Source organism: Furipterus horrens, unplaced genomic scaffold (assembly GCF_987537825.1).
Source record: "Furipterus horrens unplaced genomic scaffold, mFurHor1.1.pri manual_scaffold_13, whole genome shotgun sequence".
In the NCBI taxonomy this organism is placed as follows: domain Eukaryota; kingdom Metazoa; phylum Chordata; class Mammalia; order Chiroptera; family Furipteridae; genus Furipterus; species Furipterus horrens.
Genome location: NW_028327183.1, coordinates 16024004 through 16051814, shown reverse-complemented (window position 1 = coordinate 16051814; position 27811 = coordinate 16024004). Strand labels below are relative to the sequence as shown.

At 32.4% G+C, this 27811-nt stretch overlaps 1 protein-coding gene across 1 annotated transcript in view; it reads right to left on the bottom strand.

Moving 5' to 3' along the window:
- NFAT5 (nuclear factor of activated T cells 5) overlaps positions 1–27811 on the bottom strand; it is a 108400-nt gene that overhangs the window by 9196 nt on the left and 71393 nt on the right. Inside the window, exons 5-11 of the mRNA XM_090260367.1 lie at positions 24109–24301; positions 21684–21874; positions 19999–20171; positions 13440–13574; positions 13263–13315; positions 7083–7215; positions 3613–3696 (exon numbers count right to left, since the gene is read on the bottom strand). Coding sequence (XP_090116493.1) covers positions 3613–3696; positions 7083–7215; positions 13263–13315; positions 13440–13574; positions 19999–20171; positions 21684–21874; positions 24109–24301 — 962 coding nt within the window. The remainder of the gene's footprint in view (positions 1–3612; positions 3697–7082; positions 7216–13262; positions 13316–13439; positions 13575–19998; positions 20172–21683; positions 21875–24108; positions 24302–27811) is intronic.

Below are 27811 nucleotides of genomic sequence, written 5' to 3'. Positions count from 1 at the left end.
CAAGGTATTTAGTAGATTTACAAGGAAGAAATAGGGAAAAGTGAGTCTATATCTTCTTGTCCCAGAACCCACAACTGTATCTTATTATTATAACTGTATCTTATAATATTTAATAGCTTGAGAAATGTCACCCTATCTTTTCTTTACATTTTTACTAGGTATTTATTGAGGCCTTACAAAGTTCCAGTTATTATTCTAGGTTCTGGGGATCCAATGATTATGAATAAGATGAATAAATCCCTATTTTATGGACATTTTAGTGAAAGAGGAAAAAAATACGAACAAGTAAAATATAAACAACCTAGGGGTTGGGGGAAAACTTTTAAGCCAATTCAGAAAATCTAGAAAATAAATAAGACAGATGTATTGAACCATTCCAATAACAAACTGAATTTGTAAAGAATATTGGTATTGCCCTGACTGGTGTGGCTCAGTGGACTGGGCATCATCCTGCAAACCAAGAGGTTGCAGGTTTGATGCCCAGTCAGGGCACATGCCTGAGTTTGGGCCAGGTCCCAGGTTGGGGGCGTGTGAGAGGCAACTGATCAATGTTTCTCTTCCTCTCTTTCTCACTCCTTCTCTAAAAATAAACAAATAAAAGCTTTAAGAAAAAAAATATTGGTATTGATACATTATGCCAAACAACTTTTAAACAGTGTTCTCTTCCCTCTGTGTGTCAAGTAGTAACTTTTGAAACTTAGAACAACCTTTAGTAAAAGTTTGTTATCAGTAAGCAGCATTAGGTCAAGTACAAATATGCACAGTAAAAATATGAATTAAGATTTATATCTTAATAGAGTTAAAAAATACAGAGTTTTGAGGGAAATCTAACTTGCATCCTCTGTCAGTTACTAGCTGTATGACCTTGAGCAACTCACTTTAACTTCTTTAGGCCTTGGCTTATTTACCTGTAAAATGGATTGAACTAGATTATCTCTATGGTTCTTCCAAGCTCCTAAACCTTTCCCCATAGCTCCAGCCAGTTGGAGAAAAGTATATGCTCTCAACTATTTTTTCACACTAACCCAATTAACCATTCCTTACAAAGCTGAAACTGAGAGAATGCACATCGATACTTTATCCCTGGGTCCTAAACCTGTACCACAGAGTCTTTGAGTGACCTATCTATAGAGTTTACACTGCCATCTACCTACACTTATATAGATATAGAAAACTTTCTGGAAATATTCCCAAGACCCTGTTAATAATATTTACACTGTATACTTTATCTTGTCATTTTATTTGTATTCCCTTTGTGTTAGGTATATATACACAGTTGGATAAAACTGACAATGAATCATGATGCTTGGCACCAGACTTATTGTCTCACTGAGCAGTTGTACAGTTATCCTCCTTACTCCCCACTCCTCCAACCCTCTCCGAGGAATTAGAAACTTACTTCAGAGTAAAAGCTTCCAATATATGATAATACCATTATTTTAATATCAAATTATAAATCTTATTGTAATTGATGGCTATTTATAAGAATGTTACTTGGAGGATTAATGCCATAAGAGAAATTTAAAAGTCATTTACATTTCTCAGTCTTCATCATTAAAGTATAGCTTATTAAATCTTCCAGATGGTACCTTGGCATTATATTAAAGCTATGATTTCAAGGAATCATAAAAATAAGCCATTTGTCAAGGAAAATTCCTGGTTCTAAAAGCTATTGTTTTCTAAATTGATCAATCATTTCTAATTAATGATATTGTATTTATGAAAACAAATGAAAAATTTAAACTGATAAGATACCTGAATATTCGATTTAATTTTATATCCTTTAAAAAAAATCCTCACCTGAGGATATGTTTTTATTGGTTTTAGAGAGAAAAGGAGAGGGAGGCAGAAGAGAGAGAGAGAGAGGGAGGGAGGGAGGGGGGAGAGACAGAGAGAGAGAGAGAAAGAGAGAGACAGAAACACTGATCAGTTGCCTCTTGTATTCACCCTGACCAGGGATCGATCGAACCCAAAACCCAGGTACGTGCCCTGATTGGGAATTGAACCCACAACCTTTTTGGTGTACAAGACAATGCTCCAACTAACTGAGCCTCAGGCCAGGGCAATTTTATATCTTCATAGAATTATTTTTATCACAATTTCAGTTGATAAAATTATCAAACTAAGGAGGTCTGAATTTTGAAAAAGGATAATATGTGCGGTGTTTCTTATTCATTTTTTAGGCTTGTAAGATTCTGATCAATTGACTTAATAATTTTTTAATTAAAAATTAAACATAGTATTTAAAACCTTTCAACCTTCAATTTGTAATATTGTGCGAAAATTTTCACATTGGATTAGTGTTCTCTCAGCCTGATACCCTATGAAAAGAAAATCAAGGCATTTTTGTAGAAAAGCACAAAGTTGTCAAATGATAGACCACAGATGTTCTGGACTTTCTTTAATGATTAATAAATTATGGTATTATTTATCTAATGAAGATAGTTTGAATTATATTTGCTTAGAGGTGTTAATTTATGCTTTGAAGCTTAACTTACCATTTTTAATACTAGCAAGTGACCTTGGGCAAATTATTTAACCTCTCTGAAACCTTGGTTTCCTCACTTATGAGAATGATAAATTACCTACCTACCTCATAGAATTTGGAAGATTAAATGAGATAATGCTGGTAAAGAGTGTGACATACTGCCTAGCACTTAATATATGTCCAATATACTTTAGCTATGGTTATCCATAGCACAGATTTGTAAATTTTCTTACAGTTGATTCACATAATCTTGGCAGTTTACTTACCAGTGCATAATTTCTCACTAATCTACTCTGGAAATTATTCATGGTCAGAAATTATAACAGCAAGCTATATAGAATACATTATATATGTGAATGTTAAATTTTACTACTGACAATAGAAAAAAATCCACCATAGTAGATAAAATTCATTAAGCATATTGTGATCCTTAAAAACTTAGGTATTTTTAATTTTATAATTTAATTTAACTCCTGAATTTCATGTCAGTATAGTATAAGTAAAAGCCAGTTATAGGAATAAACCAATGCCCATTATGTAATTGACATCTTCATTTATAATGTGCCATTATAGACACATAGTAACACGAGTATCATAGTTATATTACAAATCTGCTAAGAAAAGAATCTACCACATTACAACACCATGAAGATGTCTTCATTATCTCTTGGGATTGTCAGGGGAGTATATAAAGATGTCAGAGAAAGAACCTAAAGCAAGTTTTTCAAATGTTGATAATTCATATTTTGGTCTCTTCAGTCTCGATGTTAAGTACTAGTTTTATTAGTAGCAAAAATCTTCATAGACTATTTTTGACATACATTATTGTACTTTATATATACTTATAAAACTTTTAATTTGGGAGAATGGAAAACAAAACAAAACAAAAAACTCTTCCACTCTAATCTGCTGAAAATAAGTTGTTTATATGGTGAATGATGTGAAATACGAAGTTGGGAAACAAGTGTTTGCATTCAGTAGTTAAACAAATATTTATTTTACAGTATCGAAGATACATTGCTAAGTGTTCCAAGTATGTAAGAGAAAACAAAATAGTAAAGTCTGCTAAAGAAAATATGTGGGATCACCTATTTTACAATTTTTGAGAAGAATCAACTTGGTACCTTTCATGGCCTCTTCGAAAGAGCAAGGTCTTGCCGGACTAGATATTTCCTTCTTCACGTTTACATTCAAAGTACCAGCTCCTGCTATTAAAAAAGAAAAAAAAAGGTTAATGTATTTATTAAACTTATTCACCTTAACAAAATGTATATTTTAAATTATTTAACTGGGTTATTTTTGGTTTAGTAGGAATTCTACATTGAGATGAGTTTTTCTAATTACCAGTTTATGCTCTAAAATTTACATCTCCAACTGGGCAGAAGCATATGCTCATTTATCAAAATAAAACAAAACAAAACCAAGAGCAGCTTTAAAAAATTCTTCTTGTAACAGTACACATACTGATGATATCTGATGAGTAGAAGAGTAATATGATAATTTTTAAACTTATCAAACATGCTGTGTAACATCAGCATGAATAAAATTTACAACTCACCTATATAAATGTAATAAAAACATGAATTCAGAAACATTAATGTAGCTAAATCTTAAAAAACTGATAAACATATAGTATCTATACAGCATTATGATGACTTTTTTGTAAAGCGTTGAAAAAAATCTTTGCTATTATTAATGATGGAGAATTGCTGGGCTATTCTATCTAGTCATACCAACTAAATCTACTATAACAACTTTAAATTTAATGGGTCTAAGAGCGGAGATCAGTTCTTTTTTTTTTTTTTTTTTTTTTTTTTTTAAGATTCTATTTCTTTACTTCTAGATATAGGGTAAGGGAGGGAGAAAGAGAGTGAGAGAAACACTGATGTGTGAGAGAGACACACTGATCGGTTGCCTTTTGCATGAGCCCCAAACAGGGACCAGGCCTGCAACCCAGCAACCTTTCACTTTGCAGGATGACACTCAACCAAGTGAGTCATGCTGGGTAGGGCTGAGATCAGCTCTTATTAATAAAGTTAAATAAATTCTAAATAAACAGGTTCTTGCCTAAAATGGCTATATGATAAACTTATTTAAGCAGACTTTAATTTTAATTTTTTTAATGATTTTATTTTATATTCCTTATCTTATTCAAAATGGGTATTACGTCAGCTTATTTTCAGTTTCTTATTCTTGACATGACAGTGTAAAATGACAGTTATAGACTACAAAAAGATAGTTACTTGTGAATAAAGAGACAAAATACATACATCTGCTAACAATGAAAAAGAAATCCAAAGATAATTTTTAAGTATAATATTAACTCTAACAATTATAGATTTAAAAATAGAAACTAATCTTTGAACATTTAGATTTCTACTTTAAAATCAAATTTTAGTAATTTTATTTTTGAGCAACAAAAAATGAGTATAACTCCCATTTCTTAAAAGGAATCACCACTGAATAGTCGCTGCAAAAAAAAAAGAAAAGAAAATACATCTAATGTGATTTCTGTGTCTTAATAGGCTGAAGTAAATAAAATAAAATAATGGTGCTTTGATGATTAAGCAAAGCTTCAGTGACTAAGTAGCAATGAAACAAAGGTTTTATGACTCTGCAAAATATCCAAATGCCTGAGAGCATGTACATGTGATGTGTTTTTGGCAATATAGGCCCAGAGAGCTTTAGAAGGGCTTGTGACTGGCAGAGGATGCAGACCCAATTTATGTTCACTTGAGTCCTTGCCCCAATTCTACTTTTAGACCATGTACCCAATATCCCCAAATTTTCTATACTAATAGTCTATGTGTGCACTTCTAGGCCTATAGCATGGACAGAGCTTGGAAACACTGGCTGGTGCTTCAAGACCCTCCAGGTGGATAGCAACTAACTTATCATAGTGAGATAGGTTCTTTAATTAGCTATATCATAAAGGCAGAAGCGGAACATTATTTCTCATTACAAAGTTTGCAAGCTATGCATTTATTCAATTAAGGTTTCTGAGAGCAACTGCTATCTATGATATATAAGATATGAGGAACACTTAAAAGAAAAAAAGCTACATTAGTAAGTACATAAATGTGGCCAAATCTAGCCAATTAGTATAGGATTTAAAGCAGAAGACTTAAAATCTGTTTTATTTAGCAATTTATCAGGAGGAAATTTTTAATAATCAGCACTTATCATTAAGAAATGAGGACTCTTACTGCTGATGCTAAGCACATCAAAGTCCTGAAGTTCTTTATTATTAATCAATAATAACAGACAAATAACAACAAAACCTCAGATTTCCAGGACAGCAAAAACTTTAGGGCTATTTCCTGACATACACGTACACTTACTTCTCTCTTCCCTTCCCACACAAATATTTAGTAACGAGCAGTTACTAAAATGCTTTAACCACCATTAGTTTTAAATCAAAATTTCTTGGATTTTTGAGGCTTTCCTAGAATGAAAATAATCAAATATTTGGTCTTTGAGTTTAAGCCAATTTTCTCTTTCCTATTTTTGAAGCCAGTATATTATTTCTAAATGTGTCCTTTTTCGGTCTGAAATTTCTACTTGCCATCTTTCATTCTGACACGAATACTAAGAAGATTTAATTCGTGCTACACAGCACCATACTTTTGTAGCATACTGGTGGAAAATAATCAATGGTGTGAAATTCAGGCATGATTTTTTTAAAAAGGAAACTGGTACATGAAGTGATAGTAAGTAATTTATCAAGACCATCTTAGCTACTGTTTCCATCACTTTTTGTTGCCAAAGCTTTCTTTTCCTGTCACCATTCAGGAACTATTTGGGAATAACTTACAGATACAGAATCAATAAACTCACAGATACAGAAGAACTGCTAATTCTGAAAATACCTGAGCCTCGAATGAGCATGGCAGAAATCAACCCTAGGTCAATGGAACATGTGAAGAGTTTCCATTTCCAAAATGTTCCCCCTACTTCTGCCAGGAAAAGGCTTCTCTTCTTCGGGCAACTAAATGAATGCAGGCAAACAACTCATAATATACTTCTTACCCAGAAGATCTTCTAGCTTTTAACATTTCAAATGCTCTTATCACTCTGGTTTCTAAAGCATCGGTTTTACCTAAATGCTCAAAATTATATTTAAAATATTTATTCACCAGCAGTCTTTGATATTTTGATTATACAGATTAAAAAATGTTATAGGTATAGAACTCTGTTTGTAATTTCGTCACTTATCTCTCCAAGCTTATCTCTCACCTCTCCCAAAATGCATCCTACTAAAGCCAGCCACACTAAATAAACTATTAGCAGTTTCCCCAAGTGCTCACTTTTACCTTTCTGTACATTAGAGGTACTCAATGAATGGCAATTTTTACTAAAGAGTAATCTGCTGTATGACAACTCTGGAGAGTGTGACATCAGAGCATTCCTAGCTTTTCTTTTATTAATTAGAGCATAAGGCAGAAATATGACACTTAAACATAAGCGTAAAAGCAGTATCAGTTAATCTTAGTATACAACTATTTCTTTTTGGTTGGCTGGTCTTCTTCATATCATTCCAAAATACTAGAAATTAATCATTCATTTTACTTCAGAATTTTTTATTTTGACATACCTGGGTCTGGAGTGTAAGTGAATGGCTGAACATCATGAGATCTGCCAGCATTGGTCACTACATATATTCCCACTGATACTGGCAAAGTTATATGTTGGTCATGATATGGGGGAACCTTCACAATAAGATGGTTCTAATTGAAAGAAAATTACAGGAGTCAGAAAAGAAGCAATATTTAAATCAAAATTTTGAAATAAAAAGTTATAATTTAAGTACATTTTCTGTTAGCTATAAAGTTTAAAAGTCCTACTAGAAAAAAAAAAAAGTACAGTATTCCCTCATTTATTGCGGGTATTATGTTCTAGACGCCCCCGCCCTGCAATAGGTGAAAATCTGCGAAGTAGGAACCTTACATTTATTTTAGTATTTATATATATTTTAAGGCTTTATAAACCCTTCCCACACACTTATTAACCTTTCCCACTCCCTTATTAACCTTTTCCACACTTAAGTTCTTAAACATATTCTACACTCTTAAACCTATGTAACTTTAACAACATACGTAAACGGTACCACAAAATCCTGCAATATAGCGAAAAATCCGCGATAAATAATGAAATATAATTATTTTTTTAAATCCCACAATACAGTGAGGCCATGATAAGTGAAATGCAATAAAGAGAGGGACTGTATTTTAAAGCTCAGGTTCACAGGCATTCGGTTATTAACCTTAAAATTACTTCTACGATAAAATCAAAATGTTTTACAATGGCTTATAAGGCTCTTACCCTGACAACTTTATCTCATTCCCATTCTCCTCAGATTATTCATACTCTAGCCACACTGGCCTTCTCAGTCCATTCTTTTAACATATTAAATTAATTTTTACCTCAGAGCCTTTCCAATTCACTGTTGTCTCCTAGTGGAACATTTTTCCTTCACTTGTTCAAATGTCTACTTTCTTAACCCTTTTCAGGTCCTATTCAAATATTACTTCCTCTGAGAAGCCTTCTCTGATTATCCTTTTGAACACAGCACCCCTCCTAGTCCTGATCACATAATCTTGTTGATTTCTAAAATAGCTCTTACCACCTGAAATTACTCTAAGTATTTGCTTTTCTTTGTCTCTCTCCAACCTCAAGAAAGTAAGTTCCATGAGAACCTAGATGTTTTGTTCTTCATTCTATCTATCCTGTTAAGCACCTTACTCAAAATACATACAAATATATTTGTTGAATAAAACAATGACTACATTTTGAGGAAAAAAATATGCCCACCAAGCATATATCAGTTACCAGTCTTAAGTGAGATGTATTTTACAAGGCAGTTCACTGCTTCCTAATCACTTTAGTTCTCATTTAGCCAAATAGGGTTCAGTTTACCCCAACCCTGGTAAATCAGTTATTTTTTGTCAGAATAGTGGCAGAAGCATCCTTATAAGGAAAGGAAAGAGTTCATAAATGCTTCGCCATCACTTACTCAAAGGTACCACATCTTCTTGTAAGATACCGTGAACCTCATTAGACTTCTTCTCTTCTTCCCTGGTACAATATAGTAACAGGAAGGAACATCAAGGGATGGTGATTATGCTTTTGTACTCAGGACATAATATGCAGGAGGCCAATGACGACCACTGAGGGTGAAGTGAGTTTGATGACATTTTTTACTTAAGACTATAGTTGGTTGACTCAGTTGAACAGAACACGTCACAAATAAGGCCAAGATCAAGGTTTCAATATCTGAACACAATTTGTGTCTAAGCCATCTTAAAACTCTCTGAAACAGTCACATTATTAAAAAAAAAAAACAAAAACAAAAACAACAACTCTGACAGCACATACTCAATATCACATGAGGTCATCTCATCAAAACATGTAATTGTACTAATCCAATTTCTAAGAAAGTGTTTTTAAATCTTGTCTACCTTCATTTTTACTCTTTGGATTAAACACTGCAACTACACCACAAAGCAGTTTAAAAGATGGCTGAACAGATGGATATGGGAAGTACCCTCCCAATTTAAAATTATTTGGCAACCTCTATAAACAGAAATTATTCTTCTGAATGAAAACTTGTTTCTGGTAATGAGTAACAGAATTAGTATCAAAAAGTCAGTTACTTAAGCAAATCTAATTTGAAACCCTTAAAAAAACCAAATGAACTTATTTTGATACTAATTCTTCATATTTCCTCAGTCTGAATCTAGATATTTTACAAGTGGTTTGAATTAAAAACTAAGTAAGTTGTGAATAATGATAGGAAGCTGTTTTAATTCTCACAGATTAAGAGCAGTTAACTATCACTGAACTAGGAGTACAATAAAGACAAAACAAGCAAAGGATTAGAGGCTTTTGGAGCAGGTACAATATTCCCTGGGCTAAAAGGAGAAGACATTTGAATCATAATTTCTTAGAAAAATCTTCTTGGATTCAAAAATAACCATCTTCTTTTTCCCAAGGAATAAACTTTTTGAGAACTTACAAGCAATGGTGCTAGATATTCTTCACTCTTTTAAGAGATAATTTATCATTCCTAAATAAAACCAATTTAAAAACACGTAACTTCTAAACTATCAAGCCTTTGTTTAATCTAGTTATTCACACAAATTCTGAGAGTCTTTTTGGCATTTCTATCAAGAATCTGTTTTCTATATTTATACTAAAAATTCCAAAAGCTTCTCCATATGTTTTAATTCTTATACCCTAAAAAATGCAATAGAAAGAACCCAGAAAACTAAAGGCTAAGAAACAATAATCTATACAATTTTCTATTTTTGATAGACTAATGCTTGTTTCACATTTTGCAAAACAAGTTATTCTTAAATATACCCCTGCCTGGATTTTTTAATATACCTTTTTTAGCTTCTAGTTCTCTTTTAAAATCACCTCCACATTTCAAGCTATTAATTCGTCTTTCCTTTTTCAAAAACAATCCTATTTTATTAATTGTGCTATTGCAGTTGCCCCAATTTTTCTCCCTTTGCCCCCCATTTCCTCAGGCAATCCCCACATCACTGTTCACATCCATGGGTCATGTATATAAGTTCTTTGGCTACTCCCTTTCCTATCCTGTACTTTACATTCCTATGACTATTCTGTAACTACCAATTTGCACTTCTTAATCCCTTCACTTTTCCACCCATTCTCCCAGACCCCCCACTCCTCTGGCAACCATCAAAACATTCTCCATATCTACGCTTCTGTTTCTGTTCTGCTTGTTTGCTTAGATTGTTTTATAGATTCAGTCACTGATAGATAAGTATTCATTGCTATTTTAGATGGTTTTATTTATTCCATTTTTAGAGAGAGGGGAAAGGAGGGGAAAAGAGGAGAGAAACGTCAATGTGCAAGAGACACACCAAACAGATGCTTCCCACATGCCCTCACACCGGGGACCCAGCCCACAACCCAGGCATATGCTCTGACTGGGAATCAAACCAGTGACCCCCCCAGTTCGTAGGCCAGTTCTCAATCCACTGAACCACACAAACCAGGGCTACTGCCATTTTATTGTTCATAGGTTTGATCGTTTTTTTTCCTTAAATAAATCCCTTTAACATTTCATATAATAATGGTTTAGTGATGATGAACTCCCTTAACTCTTTCTTATCTGGGAAGCTCTTTATCTGTTCTTCGATTCTAAATGATATCTTTCCTGGGTAACCTAGGTTGTAGGTCCTTCCTTTTCAAGACTTTGAATATTTCTTGCCAATCCCTTCTTGCCTGCAAAGTTTCTTTTGAGAAATCAGCTGACAGTCTTATGGGAACTCCCCTGTAGGTAACTAACTGCTTTTCTCTTGCTGCTTTTAAAATTCTCTATTTATCTTTAAGTTCTGGCATTTTAATTATGATGTATCTTGGTGTGGGCCTCTTTTCTCTTGTTTTCTTCAAAACAAATGTACACACAAACACATACACACAGGGGTTGGCAAAATGAGGCTAACAGTTGTAATACAAGTATATAATACAATAATAAACTATTTCATTTACTCACAACTGTAAACTTTTTCACCCACCCCTGTGTGTCCTGTATGTATATATGTATATGTATATATAAAAATATATATATGTATAATGGGCAATAAAGGGTCTATAGAACCTATCTAAAATTGTTAAAATGGGAGTAGATATAATGACCCATAATATATTATGGTCTTGACTAAAAGGGCCAAATGGTAAACTAAGAAGTTTTCCCAGACTTAATTAATCTCAATTTTTGTATAATAGAAAAAGTTTAATACTTGATGAGTTGATTTGGGGCTTCCAAATGAATAGCTACCATAATTATTCATAATTACAATTTACAAAGTTATCTTTAAATGGTCTTTTCTACTATATCATTTTCTGAACTTTTTTAATATTGTAGAGGCCTTTTCAACTTTTCTGTATAGGCCTGATATTTCTTTATGACCACCAAGTCTCATTTCTTTTTACAGGTTTTCTGATCACCCATCCCTCTAAATGTTTAATTTTTGTGTTTTTTCTTTAATATAATCTCTAGGATCAATTCTTTATATCTCAGCTCTAATTCTACTCTAAAACACTTCTCAGAAGCCCCTTAGTGGAAAAAAATTCAGAAAGTTCTCTCTGAAAAAGATTTAAATTTTTTTTTAATTTTTAAAAAGATTTTATTTATTTTTAGAGAGAGTGGAAGGGAGGGAGAAAGAGAGGGAAAGAAACATCCATGTGTGGAAGATACATTGATTAGTTACCTCTCACACACCCTCAACTGGGGACCTGGCCAGCAACCCAGGTATGTGTCCTGACTGGGAATCGAACCTGTGACCTTTCAGTTCACAGGCCGGAGCTCAATCCATTGACCACACCAGCCAGGGCAAGATAAAAATTTTAAAATAAACAGTAGAACCACAGAATTAATGAAAGCTTGCATTATAATTTAATTTGTTTTCATACTTGCTTGTAAAAACCCTGGACCTCTAGGTGTAGCCACCAAATAAGGACATAATTCCTTTCCATTCCACCATATATTTGATTTTTATGATTATTGTAGCTGGCATAATGCCATGAAAAAAATTATTTAAAATAAAACAAAACTACCCCATGCCTCATAAGTAAAGGAAGAAAGAAGGAAGGAAAAAGAGAAAGAAGAGAAGGGCTTCACCTCTGGGACTCTCTTAGATCTTGTTCTATAAATTTCTCTCCGACTGGTTCTGATTTGTATCCTTTTGCTATAATAAAACTAAAATAGTTAAGTACAGTACTTTCCTGAATTCTGTAAATTGTTCTAGCAAATCTGAGGACGAAGTGGGGACCCTTGAATTTGAAGCCAACTGCTCAAAAGTGAGAGTGGCCTCTGAACTTGTGGGCTGATGTCTTAGGAAGTACTATGTCCTTAGCTTTGAGTTTGGCAATATATTGGATAAAACATATTACATATATGATATTTTAAAATTTTGTTAGATTTTTCTTAAAATACAAAAGGAATAAAAATAAATAAAACACAAAGGGATTCAAAATTTTCTGAAAAATTGGATAGAGATTCTCAATTTTTTTGCTACTACTATCTCTCTGCTTGCTTTCATGTGCTCTTTTTGATTCCTATCAGCATATAATTTATGCTAAATTTTAGGCTTTGAGTATTTTACACATTATTAAGTCCCTGCTCCTCTATTCTCTATGATCCACACCTAAACATACTACGATTCTACATATTTTCTATCTGATTTGCATATAAATTTGTCCTTCTCTTTTGCTAGTTTCAATATCTGAGTTTGGTTCTATTTACTCTACATATTAATTCCTAAGTCAGTTCTTTATTCTTGTTTTCAAGCTCCTTTTCCTTGTTATCTGAAAAGAGGGCTTACAAATACACACTCTTTAATACAAGTGTAACAAATTGTGCTTCTGAGTGCAAAAACGGTAACTAACAAACATAAAACAGTTGGAACATAGCAGGTACTCAATAAATAAGTTTCCATTGATTTAACCAATAGTAGGTTAATATAATCCAGAGCAAATAAATATTATAAAAGAAATGTTTCATTTATTAGCAATAGCAATTTGCTAATGCTCTTAAGCTTTTTAAAATAGAGAACTGTCACTTCTAGCATTAGTGAAATAGTTCTATTTCAGTTAAAGAAATTCAAGAAAGAAACTTTAAATGATTTACATCAATCCCATATAAAGAAAAAATTTAATCTGTTGATTCAGGAAAATTTCACAACAAAATTGAATTTCTCAGAGAGTAAACAATCAAACTATAAAAAGACTTAAATTGTACCTGATGAAATAATTCCATGTCGATTTCAGCTTCTGACTTCCAAGAGTTTTCATCTGAATAAAATAAAAACAGCAACTTACTAAAATTTTGAAAATTTTTTACTTGGCAGCTATGACTATATCTTTATAACAAAGTGAAATATGCAACAGTTCTTATACTAGTATTATGCCTACTTACCAGAAACATTTTCTTGGAAAATCACTTTAGTTCCTTTCAGAAAGTTCTTGCCAATTAAAAATACTTCTTCCTCTCCTTTCACTGAACAGCTATGCAAGCTTTTCTTTAAAATTTCTGGCACTCCTGCTGGCTGAGCTGTGGGTATACATAAGCATTCCATAAAAAGAACCACCAACACTTATTTCTTATCTAAAATCAACCCTCAATTGTTGTCTTTGTTCACATTTAAATTTGATTTGCTTTGTTCTACAACTTTTTACCCTAACAGAGAACAGAAAAAATAGAAAAGTCCCTATTAATTTTTAATAATTTCTTGTAAGGTTTTATGAGAATGGATTAATGTCTGAGATGAGGTCTTAATTTATTATATTTCATTTTTGTTTTCTTATTACAGAAATAAAAAAGGTTTAAAATACAAAGTTGGTCTTGTTTTGTCTTAATAATATTTTTTAAAACTTCCATTTAAAAACATGCTTGTCCCACAATCCTAAGCTTAAAAAGTATCAGCTATGCTATGCCATTTTAAGGTTTCCAAGGCAATGAGTGTCTCTGGGTGATACTGGGGCTCCTTTAAGGATCTAGACCCAGGAGTCACCAAGGATCCACACCAAGAGTACCCAAACACAGATTGCATCCAATTCAGAATAATTCTACCATGGAAATTTCCCATGGGATATCCTGAGGTTAAAAAGAAAATGCACTTGATTTTCAATTACAAAGACTACAAACCACTACTAAAATTAACAAAGAGGTTGACAAGCACTGAAGAGCCATATCTAATAAATAAATTGTAATCAGCTTTACCAACTTCTCATGCCAAGAATATTTAATAGGTATTGCTTAGTAAATGAGGTTCCAAACTCAAGTAAATCAGGGAAATACCAGGTTAAGCAAAGCTAAATGAACAAATGCACTTCTCCAACCATTTCATATTCTGATGTACACTAAATATCTGTGAAGTAGGTATAGTATATAGTCTCCCAAACACATTCTTCCTTATTGACACCTAGGTATTCTTTTTCTATCAGAATACTTTCTGGGACACTAATGTATGTAAGTAAATACCTTTTTTAAAAAAAGATTTTATTTATTTATTTTCAGGGATAGGGGAAGGGAGGGAGAAAGAGAGGTAGATAAACATCGAACAGTTGCCTCTCATATGCCCCCCAACAGGAGATCTGGCCTGCAACCCAGGCATGTGTCCTGACCAGGAACTGAACCAGCAACCTTTTGGTTTGCAGGACGATGTTCAATTCACGGAGCCACACAAGCCAGGGCAGTAAATATCTTTTAAGCACTCAAACAACTGTTCCCCTTAAGGTTAAACACTTTGACATAACACTATGGTTTTTTAAAAAATAAATTAATTTTTTAAAAATTGTTATTCTATTACAGTTGTCCCATTTCTCCTCGTTGCTCTCCCGTCCCACCCACAGCCCCCTTCTCCCAGTCAATCCCCACCCTGTTGTTCATGTCCATGGGTCATTTACATATACTAGTTCCTTGACTAGCCCCTTTCCCTTCTTTACCCTCTTCATCTCCTCCCCCCTCCCCTCTGGTTACTGTCAGTCTGACCCTTGTTTCCATGCCTCTGGTTCTATTTTAACACTATGGCTTTGAAAATTTATCTATCTACCTATTTATTTATTTAATCCTTATCCGAGGATATGTTTATTGATGTTAGAGAGAGAAAGGGGTGGAGGAGAAAAATACAGTATGAGAGAAAGAGATAGTTGCCTGCTATTATATGCCCTGCTATATGTGTCCTCTGTAACCTAGGTATGTGCTCTTACTGGGAATTGAACCTGCAACTTTTTGATGTGCAGGACAGTTCAACCAACTGAACCACACGACCAGGGCTGTTTTTTAAAAAAATTAAATTTATGGGGGTAACATTGGTTAATGAAATCACACTATTTGTTGTTTTAGTAAACCCTTACAACATATATACTGCAAAGGTAAACTTATACATGGCTTGTATCAACTTCTAAATTAATGAGATATTTTAAGATTTCAATCTAGATACTTACATGTTTAGTAGTTAATTTACCTTTACAAGAATGTAATGTAGGGAACTGTTAATGTGAAAATATTCACTGCCCCTCCTTCCCTAGTGGAAAGGCTGTAATTCTTGCTCCACTCACATCAGGATTAGCCACGTGAGTTGTTTTAATGAAATGTGAACTGAAGTAATGTGCCAGTTCCAAACAAAAGTTTTAAGAGCCTCACATGGTTCGACCATTTCCTTTTTCCTCCACTACAAAAATGGCAATATACTAGATAATAGAAGCTTCTTCGGCCTGGATCCTAGAGTGAAGAGAATGACCTGCTTTCAGAACACAGCGAGGGAGAAGTAAAATTGTTTTAAGCCACTGAGATTTTTTTTCATTCTTGTAGAATGATTCAGCCTCACTTACTGACACAAATAAGTATCCTATCCTTATTAAATATTTAAATGGCAAATGACATTTTCAGCAATGTCTGAGAGTTTGAAGAAATTGTGAATATATGTACATATACACTGTCTAGAACCCACAGGGTTAATGAATGGACAGAATGGAAACAGTTATTGGTCAGACACTGGCAATTACATACCCTTTTTAAATGAAAAATTAACTGAAGTAATTTATAACTTTTTTGAGTAAAACTGAAACTAAATATTTGTTTTTAAGGGGCATTCAAAATATGGTAAATATTTTTTATTAACAAACAATAAGAGGTACAAAATTATATGACTATTTGTATTAACAAAATGAATGGGAAGGCTAACCTTTCCCTCCATTTTCAAATATTATGTGGAAATTCCACTTCACTGATGATTATCAAAAAATTTTTTTCCTAGCTCATTTTTCCCTTTTATGTATTAAAAAGGCCTGAGATGGCAAAATAAGGCCCCTCTGAAGGTTTAATGTATATTTATTTCCTTTATATTTATATTTACATTACACAAAGAACTAGTCTGTTACCATTCAAGAAAATTTAACTTTAAACTTTTGACCTTGAATGGTTGTTTCTACTAAAAAAGTTTAATGGTTACCTAACAGGACAGACTTTGCACTAAACAGAACTAAAATCAGGATTATTTAAGCATTAACTGCTTTAGTTTTATCTTTAAGTAATTAGTAAGCTGACTCTTGAAAGCGACTGCACTACTTAAAATATCATGACAAAAAAAAGAAGTAGCTACCTTTCTGGTACTATAAAAACAGTGTTTTTAGATGCTTTCAAATTGTGGTCTCAAAAACAAAGCTGAGCCCTGGCTGGTGTGGCTCATTCAGTTGGAGCACCATCCTGTAAAACGTAAACCAAAAGTTTGTGGGTTTCATGCCTGTTCAGGGTTCATGCCTAGGTTGTGGGTTCGGTCCCAGTCGGGGCATGTACGAGAGGCAACCGACTAATGTCTCTTTCCCCTTCCCATCCCCTCTCTCTAAAGTCAATAAGCATGGATTCGTTGAGAATTTTTCTTTTTTTAAAAACAAAGCTGAAAAAAATATTAATGAATATCTGAACACTGAAAACCAACAAAGCAAATATTTAAACCTATCAAAAGAATTAGTAAAGCTCCTTAATAATGTCTGTAAAAATAAAAAAGTTTACTCAATGTATTTTTTCCTTAAAGTTGTGAGAAAGATAGATATAAGGGAAGTACAAACTTTTTCAATTCAGTCATATTTAATAAAATAAGCATAAGATAAAAATCTAATATACCTTATTGAAGAAAGCTATGGTTAATATTTCTGTATTAAAAAATTAACAGTCTCTGGGCAAGGGGAACAAAATAAATAAATAAATAAATAAATAGGGCTATATCAAACTAAAAAGTTTTTGAACAGCAAAGAAAATCATCAAAAAACCCAAAAAGACTACCTACTGAATGGAATAAGATATTTGTCAATGATACATATGATAAGAGGTTAATATCCAAAATTTATAAATCATTCATACAACTCAACATCAAAAACATAAATAATCCAATTAAAAAGTGGACAGAAGACCTGAATAGACACTTCTCCCCAAAGACAACATAGATATGGTCAATACACATATGAAAAGATGCTCAACATCACTAATTTCAGAGAAATGCTAATTAAAACCACAATGAGATACTACCTCGTACCTATCAGAATAGCTATCATCAATATATCAACAAATAACAAATGTTGGCAAGGATGTGGAGAAAGGGAACCATTGAGGACTGTTGGTGGGAATGCAGACTGGTGCAACCACTATGGAAAACAGTAAGGAGGTTCCTCAAAAATTAAAAATGGAACTGCCTTATGACCTAATGATTCCACTTCTGGGTATACAACTGAAGAAACCAAAAACACTAATTAAAAAAAGTATATGCACCCCTATGTTCACTACAGTGTTATTTACAATAGCCAAGTAGCAACCCAAGTGCCCATCTATAGACGAGTAGATAAAAAAGTGGTAGTACATATACAAAGGAATATTACTCGTCCATAGAAAAGAACAAAATCTAACCATTTCGACAGCATAGATGGACCTAGAGGGTATTATGCTAAGTGAAGTAAGTCAGACAAAGAACGATAAATACCATACGATTTCACTTACATGTGAAATCCAAAGAACAAAATAAATGAACAAACAAAACTGAAACAGACTCATAGATAACAGAGAATAGACTGACAGGGGTTAGGGGACTGGGTGAAAAAGGTGAAGGGATTAAGAAGTACGAATTGGTAGTTACAGAACAGTCATGGGGATGAGAATGTAGTCAATGATATCATAATAACTATACACGGTGCCAGGTGGATACTGGAAATATTGAGAGGAGCACTTTGTGAAGTGTATGATTGTCTCAACACTGTGCTATATACCTAATACAAAATAATGCTGAATGTAAACTGTAATAAAAATTATTACAAGAGGGTGAAGAGCAAAAAAGTGTGAAGATTTATATTCCTAATTTGACACAGTATAACTAAATAATATTAACAATATATCAAAACAGAAAAGATATATACCTTTATTTTCTGGGAAAATCTAAAGATGTCAAGAATGTAAAAGGGGCCCTAGCTGTGTAGCTCAGTTGGTTAGAACACTGACCCCATATGTCAGGGTTGTGGGTTAGATCCTTGGGGTCAGGGCGCATATAAGAATTAAACAATGAATGCACAAATAAGTGAAACACCAAACTGCTGTTTATCTCTCTCTCAAATCAATAAACTTTTAAAAATGTTTTAAGAATGTAAAAGGGGATGATTCCCCCTTAAAAACAAGCAAACAAAGACAATGTATTCAATGGCCACTGTTAGACCAACAAATAGCAGGTCACAAGCCACAACATGAATTCTGGCATGAGGCCTTTTCCACTGAGTATCTCTAGATAGAATATCAAATATCTGTTTCCTCTCCTCCCTTCCACCTCTGTCACCTTCTGGCCCCTCTTCCTTTTTTACCTCACTCTCATCTTCCTGTTTCCTTCTACCACCCATTCCAATTCTAACCCTTCTTACTAACCTATTTCCTTTTCACCTCTCATTCTACTCTAACTGCTCAAACCAGCCAAAAAGGTTATATTTATGGAAATAAACACAAATCAGAAATCTGTAATGGAACATTCTTATTTTTAATTTTTTAAATAAGATCTTGGGGGTCCTTTGTTTCACTATGTATTATTTATATGTTTCCTTTTCAAGTATATAACAGTGATTTGACATTCATATACCTTATGATGTGATCACCACAATGAGTCTAGTAACCATCTGTCACTGAACAAAGTTATGATGGTATTATCAACTACATTCCCTGTGCTGTACATTATATTCCTTGACTTATTTATTTTATAACTGAAAACTTGTACCTCTTATTCCTTCACCTTTTCACCCACCCCACTTCCCTCCCCTCTGGCAACCATTGGTTTGTTCTCTGTATCTATGAGTCTGTTTCAATTTTGTTTGTTCATTTATTTTGTTCTTTAGATTTCACATATAAGTGAAATCATATGGTATTTGTCTTTAACTGACTGACTTTACTTAACGTAATACCATCTAGGCCCATTCATATTGTTGCAAATAGCAAAGTTTTGTTATAGCTGAGTAATACTCTATTTTGTATATATACATCTTTATCCATTCATCTGTTGGTGGACATCCAGGCTGCTTAGATATCTTGGCTATTGTAAATAATGCTTGCAATGAACAGAGGAGGTGCATATATCTTTTACCTACTGTTTCTTATATTAACAACACAAAATACAGTTTGGATCACAGCAATTTATCCCACAACAAAGATGTTCAAAAAATCCTTTAACCTTGCAATTTACTTCTGGTAAACTATTCAAATTACTTCTTAAATCAGTATAGGATGATACTAGAAAACTACAAAATACTATATGTCTTCTGATTTTATTCCAAATAAACCACCTTCAGTCTAGAAAATCTGACTATAGCTTTTAATAATTCAAATTTTGAATGATCCAAAAGCTGGAGTATGTAAAACATCTGAAATTTAGAGATCTCCAAAAGAGTAAGAGAAAATGGAAAAAAAAAACCAAACCTCCATATGTTTAATATCTCCATATTTTCTTACTTACTACATAAAATTGGAGAAGAGGGTGTTTGCAGTGTCAAAGTGGAGCCATCTTTCCTTGTGATATTAACTCGAAAAACCAATCTGGCACGAGTGCTTTTTTTCTTGGAACCAGCAATTCCTATTCTGGCTTCAACATCAGCATTTCTCAATTTCAATATCCCTACACAGTCCACCCTAAACACAGAAAAAAATACATACATAAGCTAATAGATTCTGTTGTACATAGAATACAGTATTTTTAATAAAACAAGTTTATATTTTTTAAAGTTGCTTCCTTATTAATTTTTGAATAATAACGTAAGGTTCTGATTTCAAAAGGTAAAGAGTAAGTTCTGAGTATTCCTAATTCCTATTCTTGTCAACTTTTCATTTATAATGGAAAAAACAGTAAAAAAGTAAAATCATTAAATATAAGTAATGATTAACAAAAGATACTTTTGCTGTTTTGAATAAATAAATAAATTTAGCCTCTTTCTTTGGGCAGTTAATTCAGATATTAAAATAGAGAAAATGGGTTTTACTTTTTAAAATATTAGTAACTGTCCCCTAAATAATGGAACACTATGTAGCCATTAAAAAGTACATGAAACAATAATGAATTTCTTTTAAAAACCTTTAAAAAAAGTATATGAGATAGGATAATATTCAATGTTATGGAAAAATGATCATGAGAAGTGTAAAGCAGGTTTTGAAACAGTGAAACAATATTATCTCAATTTTATCAGAAAAAAGGATGGAAAGATAAATATCAAAATAGTGATTACCTCTGGGAAGCTGGCTTTTGTGCAGTATGACTTTAGCCTTTTGTGATTACTATTTTTTAGTTATTGTGTATTTTCAACTTACAGTGATTAGGTACTATTTTTATAACCAATTATTTCCTTTTTTCTACTATGTACATTTATTTTTATAATTTTCAAAAATTTAAAAATATATCTTTACTGCACATTTTCAAAATTTTATTTTCCAATTAACCTCTTATTGACCTATACAAAAGAGCTTTCAGAAGGAAACTGAAAATCAACTAGAAAAAAGTCTTTAGTTATCCAATACAAATAATTACAACACAGGTCTATTCCATATCAATATATTTGGTGCTGTGCGGTTCAACTTTAGAATTAAAGGCCCTTAACAAAAGGCTTAAGGAAAAAGAATTTCAATTTAAATCATTAACACTTCTAATACTTTTCAGACAATTAAAAGAGCTTAAAATGAAAAACTTACCATGCCAGGACATAATTTTTTTTGTAATGTAAGAAAATATGAACAGAAGGTAAATTTAGACTAGCAATATGCTTTTCAGATCAAGACGGATCAAGGCACCATGAATGGTCCCTGTTAAACAGTTTCTACTATAGTAAGAAAACAATTTAGGAAAGCAAATCAAATTGTTTGTAATTTTTATTTTTAATATTAATATTATTAACACAAACAAGTCTCTATCATTTCCTGAAAAGCCAGCATTTCACCTGGCTTTTATTTCCCTGCCTTTTTCCACAGAGATTCTCTAGCAAAAGGCAAAAAGAGTTAATTTTTAACCCATTATCATTCTGCAATAACTTATTTTTAAATTTGTAACATTTAAAACATTTTAATAAAATACTCAAAATCTTCTTTTATACATTGGGAATTTGAGTATTTTCTTGCCATATATGTAAATAAATAAAATTTTTACTAAGTACTTACGCTAGTGTCATGTTGTTGCTCGGATCAAGGCCAACTTCTATAACAGTAGTGCCTTCAATGTCCACTTCCTTGCAGGGAGTTGTATTTCGCCCAGTTACCCTGCAGGCCTGATAAAATCCATGTGGTTTTACTCGACCGGAATCATTACCCACAAACACTTGCAACACTACTGGCTCATTATGGCCTTCCAGCTGGAGTGAGATAACATGAAGCATAAACACTAATTAGCCATTCAAATAATCTAATTGTAAAATCAAACATTTAATACAAAGTCTTTTATTTATAACTGGGTTACAATAAAATAATTTAAATTCTCAAGAAAAACAGAAGTAAAATATTTTCTTAAAGGAGAGTTAGCTAAATTTCTAAAGAAAATTTAAGTTTAAATTCTGTAATAATCACATTTAATTTCAATTTTAGTGTTTAATTATAAATTATCATTTATAATTAATATGTACAAGCAGATGAGAATGAATACACAGTGCTTTAGGTATTTATAAATTTATGGACTGCCAAAAGAGCATGTGGGTTACTCAGGATTTACTACCACCACTCACGGAAAATTCTCTAAACTGTGTTACTGGTGTCATTATCATCATCATTAAAAGAGAGTACATATACTAAAGTTTTACTCTTTTAAAACTACTTGAATAGGAACTGTTTGGAGTATACCTATATAAATAATTTTTAAAATGGAGCTTGATGCATTTATACAGTATCACTAAGTCCTTGATCAAAACATTATGATCTTAAAAATTGCTAAATTGAACCAGGGCTTATATGGATCATTACAGGTCTCTAGCAAGTCTTTATAAATTAAATTATAACTTGTATACTGAAGAATAAATATTTAAAATAGTATTTGGGAACAAGTGTTTCTAATTTTGATTCTTGATAAAGTTTATAGTTAAACATTGCAGCTGTTAATACAGAATGCAGAAAATCACAAAATAACTTATGCAATTCAATGTACACCAAAATATTTGGGAAAAACTCATATACCTATCCCAGAATAGCTATATCTCTGTGATGTGGTATCATAATGAGGCAAATAAGCATCTACTCAAACTGTCAATCAGCAGTACCGAGAACAGTGTGTGGCACATAGAGGGGTGCAATATTTGTTAAATGAATACATTTTTTAAAAATATTTTATTATTTATTTAATTTTAGAGAGAGGAGAAGGGCGGGAGAAAAAGAGGGAGAGAAACATAAATGTGTGAGAGAAATACTGATTGGTTGCCTCTCGCATGCCCCCAGACAGGCATCTGGCCCACAAACCAGGCAGGTGTCCTGACTGGGAATGGAACAGGCAACTGTTGGGAGGACACCCAACCCACTGAGTCACACCAATCAGGGCTGAATGAATAAACTTTTAAGGTCAATCAATTCACTCCCTATCACAGGTGATTATCTAACAATACTTCTGACCAGACAAGTAACTTAGATAAAGTAAAACTTAAAGTCAGGGCAATTAGGTCAAAAATACTGACCAAACTATCAACATGTCTGGTTAGACAAATATTTACAAAAAGCATAACTTAAATTTCTCACTTGCCTCTTACTTGTTTTGAGTTTAAGAAACTGAGGATGAGTTGATATGGTGAATAGTAGAGGGGCAGAAATGATGCAGTACATATGACTATTAACCAACCCTGTAAATGGTCATGAGTAAGTTTCCTGATCCCAAGTTTCTACCATTATTTCATACAAGTATAAAACGAAAGGCAATCCAATTAAATATTCTTCAACTAACACACTTACACAAACTATCAAGAATCTACCATATGCCTAGCAAATTCCTCTCTATTTGGTATGTTGCAAGGGGTTGGAACACTTGTTAAACATCCTCCACTTTTTTTGGTCTGTTTTCAAAGAGAAAAATTCTTTGTAATAAGGTATTCCAGGTGCTAAACTTAAGCCCCCTTTTTATTTAGTCTAAAATTCTGAAAAGATAAAGACTCAGTTGATATCCCAGTTCTTAAACTGAAGACTTATGTTACCTATCAACCAATCCTTTTCTGAGCTGAACAGTCCTAATTATATTAGTCATTTCAAAAACCTTATTTTCTAAGTCCATAATAATTTCTGAAATATTCCTTTGAATGCACTATAAAATTTTTCTCAAATATAAAATTTGGGAAGAATCTAATACGGTTGCTACTGATGTCAAATATAAGGGGAAGATAATTCATAATTTCAAGATATTTTTCTTATCAGAACACATTCTCATCTCTCCTTTCATTTAATCTAAAATTCAAATGATATCCAAGTAACAATATTTGGCTTATGGTTCAGTCAGACTTTTACTTAATTTCTATTATATAGAGCTAGCAAGTCTATCAGCTCTTGCTGGTTAAAAACAAAATAACAAATATGTAAAACTGGAGAAAATTCTTCTATGTATTACTAAATAAAAAAGTACCTTTACTGTAGGAAAGCCTTGCTGTGTTCGGTCCTTTACTGAGCCACGGCTACCCTCAGTCAGGTACCGAGCTCTATGCTGGGTCTCAGGTTGTATAATTATCTTCAGCTCCTTTCCCTCACTTTTAACAGGATACTGTCCACACAACATAGGGCTTTTCTTTACTCCAGTTCCTTTTTGGTTTTCTAATGTTCTGAGAAGTCAAAGCACATCATGGAAAAAGCATCAAAAAGTGTTATTTTTTTACAAAAGTCATCTAAGATAAAGGAAGAAACAGCACAGGCAGTAACACTAAAAAAAACAGAAAACTGATTATCTTACTGACAAAATAAAATACAGCCTAAGGGAAGATACATTCCATAACAAAGTATACTTTTAAATTTTGTAATAAAATTTAACTAATGATGCAAAAGTAAAAGAAAGTTAGACAGGGAAGACAAAGAATGCATATGTGTGGTAGGAGGAAGGAAGAGTGAATGCAATAAATGTACATAACAAGAAAGAATATAGTCAATGTCACTTAAAACCTTTCACATTGTACTTCGGTCAAAATGAATTTTTTAATTACATATATGTGTGAGTGTACATGTGAGTGTTATATAAAGCTACAAGATTAACTACCATTACTTTTTAATCAGACTTGCAAAGCAAACAAAAAAACAAAAAACAGTAGGAGTAGCAAAAAAACAAACAAAAGGCCTTAAAAAAACAACCAAAGGTACATGTAGCATATTCTTTTGGATGTCTCTCTCAAGACATCAAACTGAGAAAACAGTAATTTAAAAAAATTGGTAATTTAGTTTTTGTTGGTAATTAGCTTTACTCTAAACAATTTCTCCAAGAAGTGTAATTTTTTACAGCATTTTTATTTGTGGTTAAATAATTAAAGCTCTGAACACATAAAAAATTTATAATCTGGGTTTTACAAACAGACAATTAACTTTTTTTTTTAAGTTGTGTTTCTAACATTTCTTTTGTTTATCATTCATTTTCTATGTGAAATATAGATGCAAAGAAAAATATTTCAAATGGTGGTTAGGACTTCAGGTAAACTCATTTAATCTGATGCAATGCAGGTATATAATAAAAATAAATAGAAAACAATACTGTTAGTTTTCAAATAGTTTAAAATTATCCATAGAGCCAGGGCCTATAATGCTTTCTATATGACCCTCCCAGTCCTAAACTGACATTCATGTTGACAGTACAGAGCCAAGAGGTGACTGTGGACAAAATTTCCTCCAAAAACAAACAGGCCCCAGGAGAAATATTATGACTTCAAACATAGTAGAGCAATGGTGGCTAAGCAGCCTTAAAACTAGCTCTAATATTTTCCCCTTCATCTCTAACCAAGTTGCTACCTCAAATTACCAATAACAAAACCAGTCCTGGTTCCATTGAGAGTACAACCCATGGCTAAGAAAGGGACAGAAGAGTGGAGGAAGGAAGGGATACAAAGGAATGGAGTAAGACTGACTGGGTAAGAGGAAGAGTTTTGAGAAAAAGTAGGATTCAGTCACCTTTATATTTCCTGAACCTTGCACAATCCTTAAAAAGTAGGCACTGAAAAAAACGTTTGATAAAGGCAAATAGGAAGAAGAAAGAGACCAAAAAAAGAAAAGAAAAAAAGGAAAGTGGAGGAAAAAAGGAGTTTCTGTAATAGTAAGATCAGAAAGCACTGGATCTTAACGGGCTAAGGCATTCCATAATTTAGTCAGATTACTTGAGTAAGTCATTTAAAAGGCCCTGGAAGAATACTATGAAGAAAAGTACAGAGTTGAAGCTGGAACAATGGGCAATAAAATCTGTTTTTCTTTTCATTATTTTGGGTAGAAATGCAAACATATGCTCTGAATGCAATGTGCATTCTTACGAAATTCTATAATGATATTGTTTTGTACTCATTTTTAAATGAAAGCAAAAATATTCACCTACTGAACTCATATAAAACCACCTACCAAATATGCACTAAAAGGGACAAATGTACTGAGTGACTAGATTATGGGTTATTTATTTTCTTCTATTTCTGTATTTTCCAAATGTTTTTAATTAATATCTATTAATTTTATGATAGAAAAAGGAACGCTTTAGTTTGAAATGTAAGGAAAATTTAGCATATCAACTAATTTGGCAAAATAATGGTTTTTATATTCACTTATGCTAAGTTAATATTTATGAGAATGGCTGATAATGAATTTTACTATTTAAGTAAAAATAAAGATTTCCTTTTGGATGAAGACTGTTCAATGAATTGATAAAGCATACACATTAGGGCTTAAAGAAGAATAGCACAGGTAGTTAAACGTTTTATGAAATGCTACTTTAAAAAGCCCTTAAAATTATATTTATTCTCTAGGTGTAAATGTAAAAATAGCATACATATTTAGATCTCTAGACATGTAAAACTACTGAAAACATCAACTAATTCTTAGTCATTCAAATTACTAATTTTTAAGGTATGATGGTTTAAGAAAAAAACAAGAAAGAAGCAGTTTAATTGTACAGATTTTACTTCTAAATGACATCTAAAAAAATCCACTCTCTTGGCATATTCTATTCAGAAGTCTCAAAATTACATTCTAATTCCTTTGCACTACATATACTTCTGGTTGTTTATGGTACAAGAATAATTTTCACTACAAAATGCCTAAAACACGTTTCATATCCAGATAACACAGTATCTTAATTTCTAGGACTACCAAAAGAGATACAGAGTCACTGATTCTCAGAACATTTAGTTGAAGAATATAAGAATGATTGGCTAGGAATGTTTAAGTGCTGAGTAGGTTTTTTTTTAAAAAAGGTTTTGTTTTCTTAATAAATAACTTTTACAAACATTTTAATTATACAAAAATGCTATTTCCATCTTGAAGACCAATAAACTGTTGTATTAGAACATATTTGAGAGTCTTTGAGAGTCTATTTTCTGTAAGTTAGCATTATATAAATTGTAAGTTTTTGGCACATTAGATTTAAGGCTTCATACCTTATCTCTCAAAATATTTTTAAATATCTTTCATGTTTCTAACATTTCTCTTGTTGAAGAATTTGGGATTTTGGCTTGAGAACCTCTTAATAACTGTCTTCAGAGGCCTATTTTCTATATAGTCACGTATGCTTTTATCCTTTCTTTGGTATAGTTCTTAATAGTTCAAAATTTAAACTTCTTCCATCATTTCCATATGCTAAAATCAAATATTTTCATTACCTAAGAAGCTGGACATTTCTTCTCCTGCTTGATGAGTTTCTGTTCCATGAATTATTTCATGAGAGATTTTGTCTTGACAAATGTTATTATACTCTCCCTGGGTAACCTCAAATCATTTCTAAGATCTATCATACAAAAGATATCTATCACATAAAAGAAGCAGAAAAAATGTAGGTCAAGATATCTCTTTAATAGCAACTGAAAACCATGTGCATTGACTAATTCTAAGTAAAAATTTTGTTTTTATTTGTTTTTCATTTGAAACTTTAACACTTATTTCAATATAAAAACAACAACTTATCTTCTGGAATTAAAAACAAAAACCACACCTTTTTCCATTGAAGGTCAAATAAACACACACTTGTATTTAATGGTAGATATACATGAGTCTTTTAGATCTGTGCTACTATGTTTCAGAGCATTTTTGTATAGGTAACAGTTTTACAAATATATTCTAGAAGTTTTGAATCCGCTACTGGAAACATTTTAAGAAAG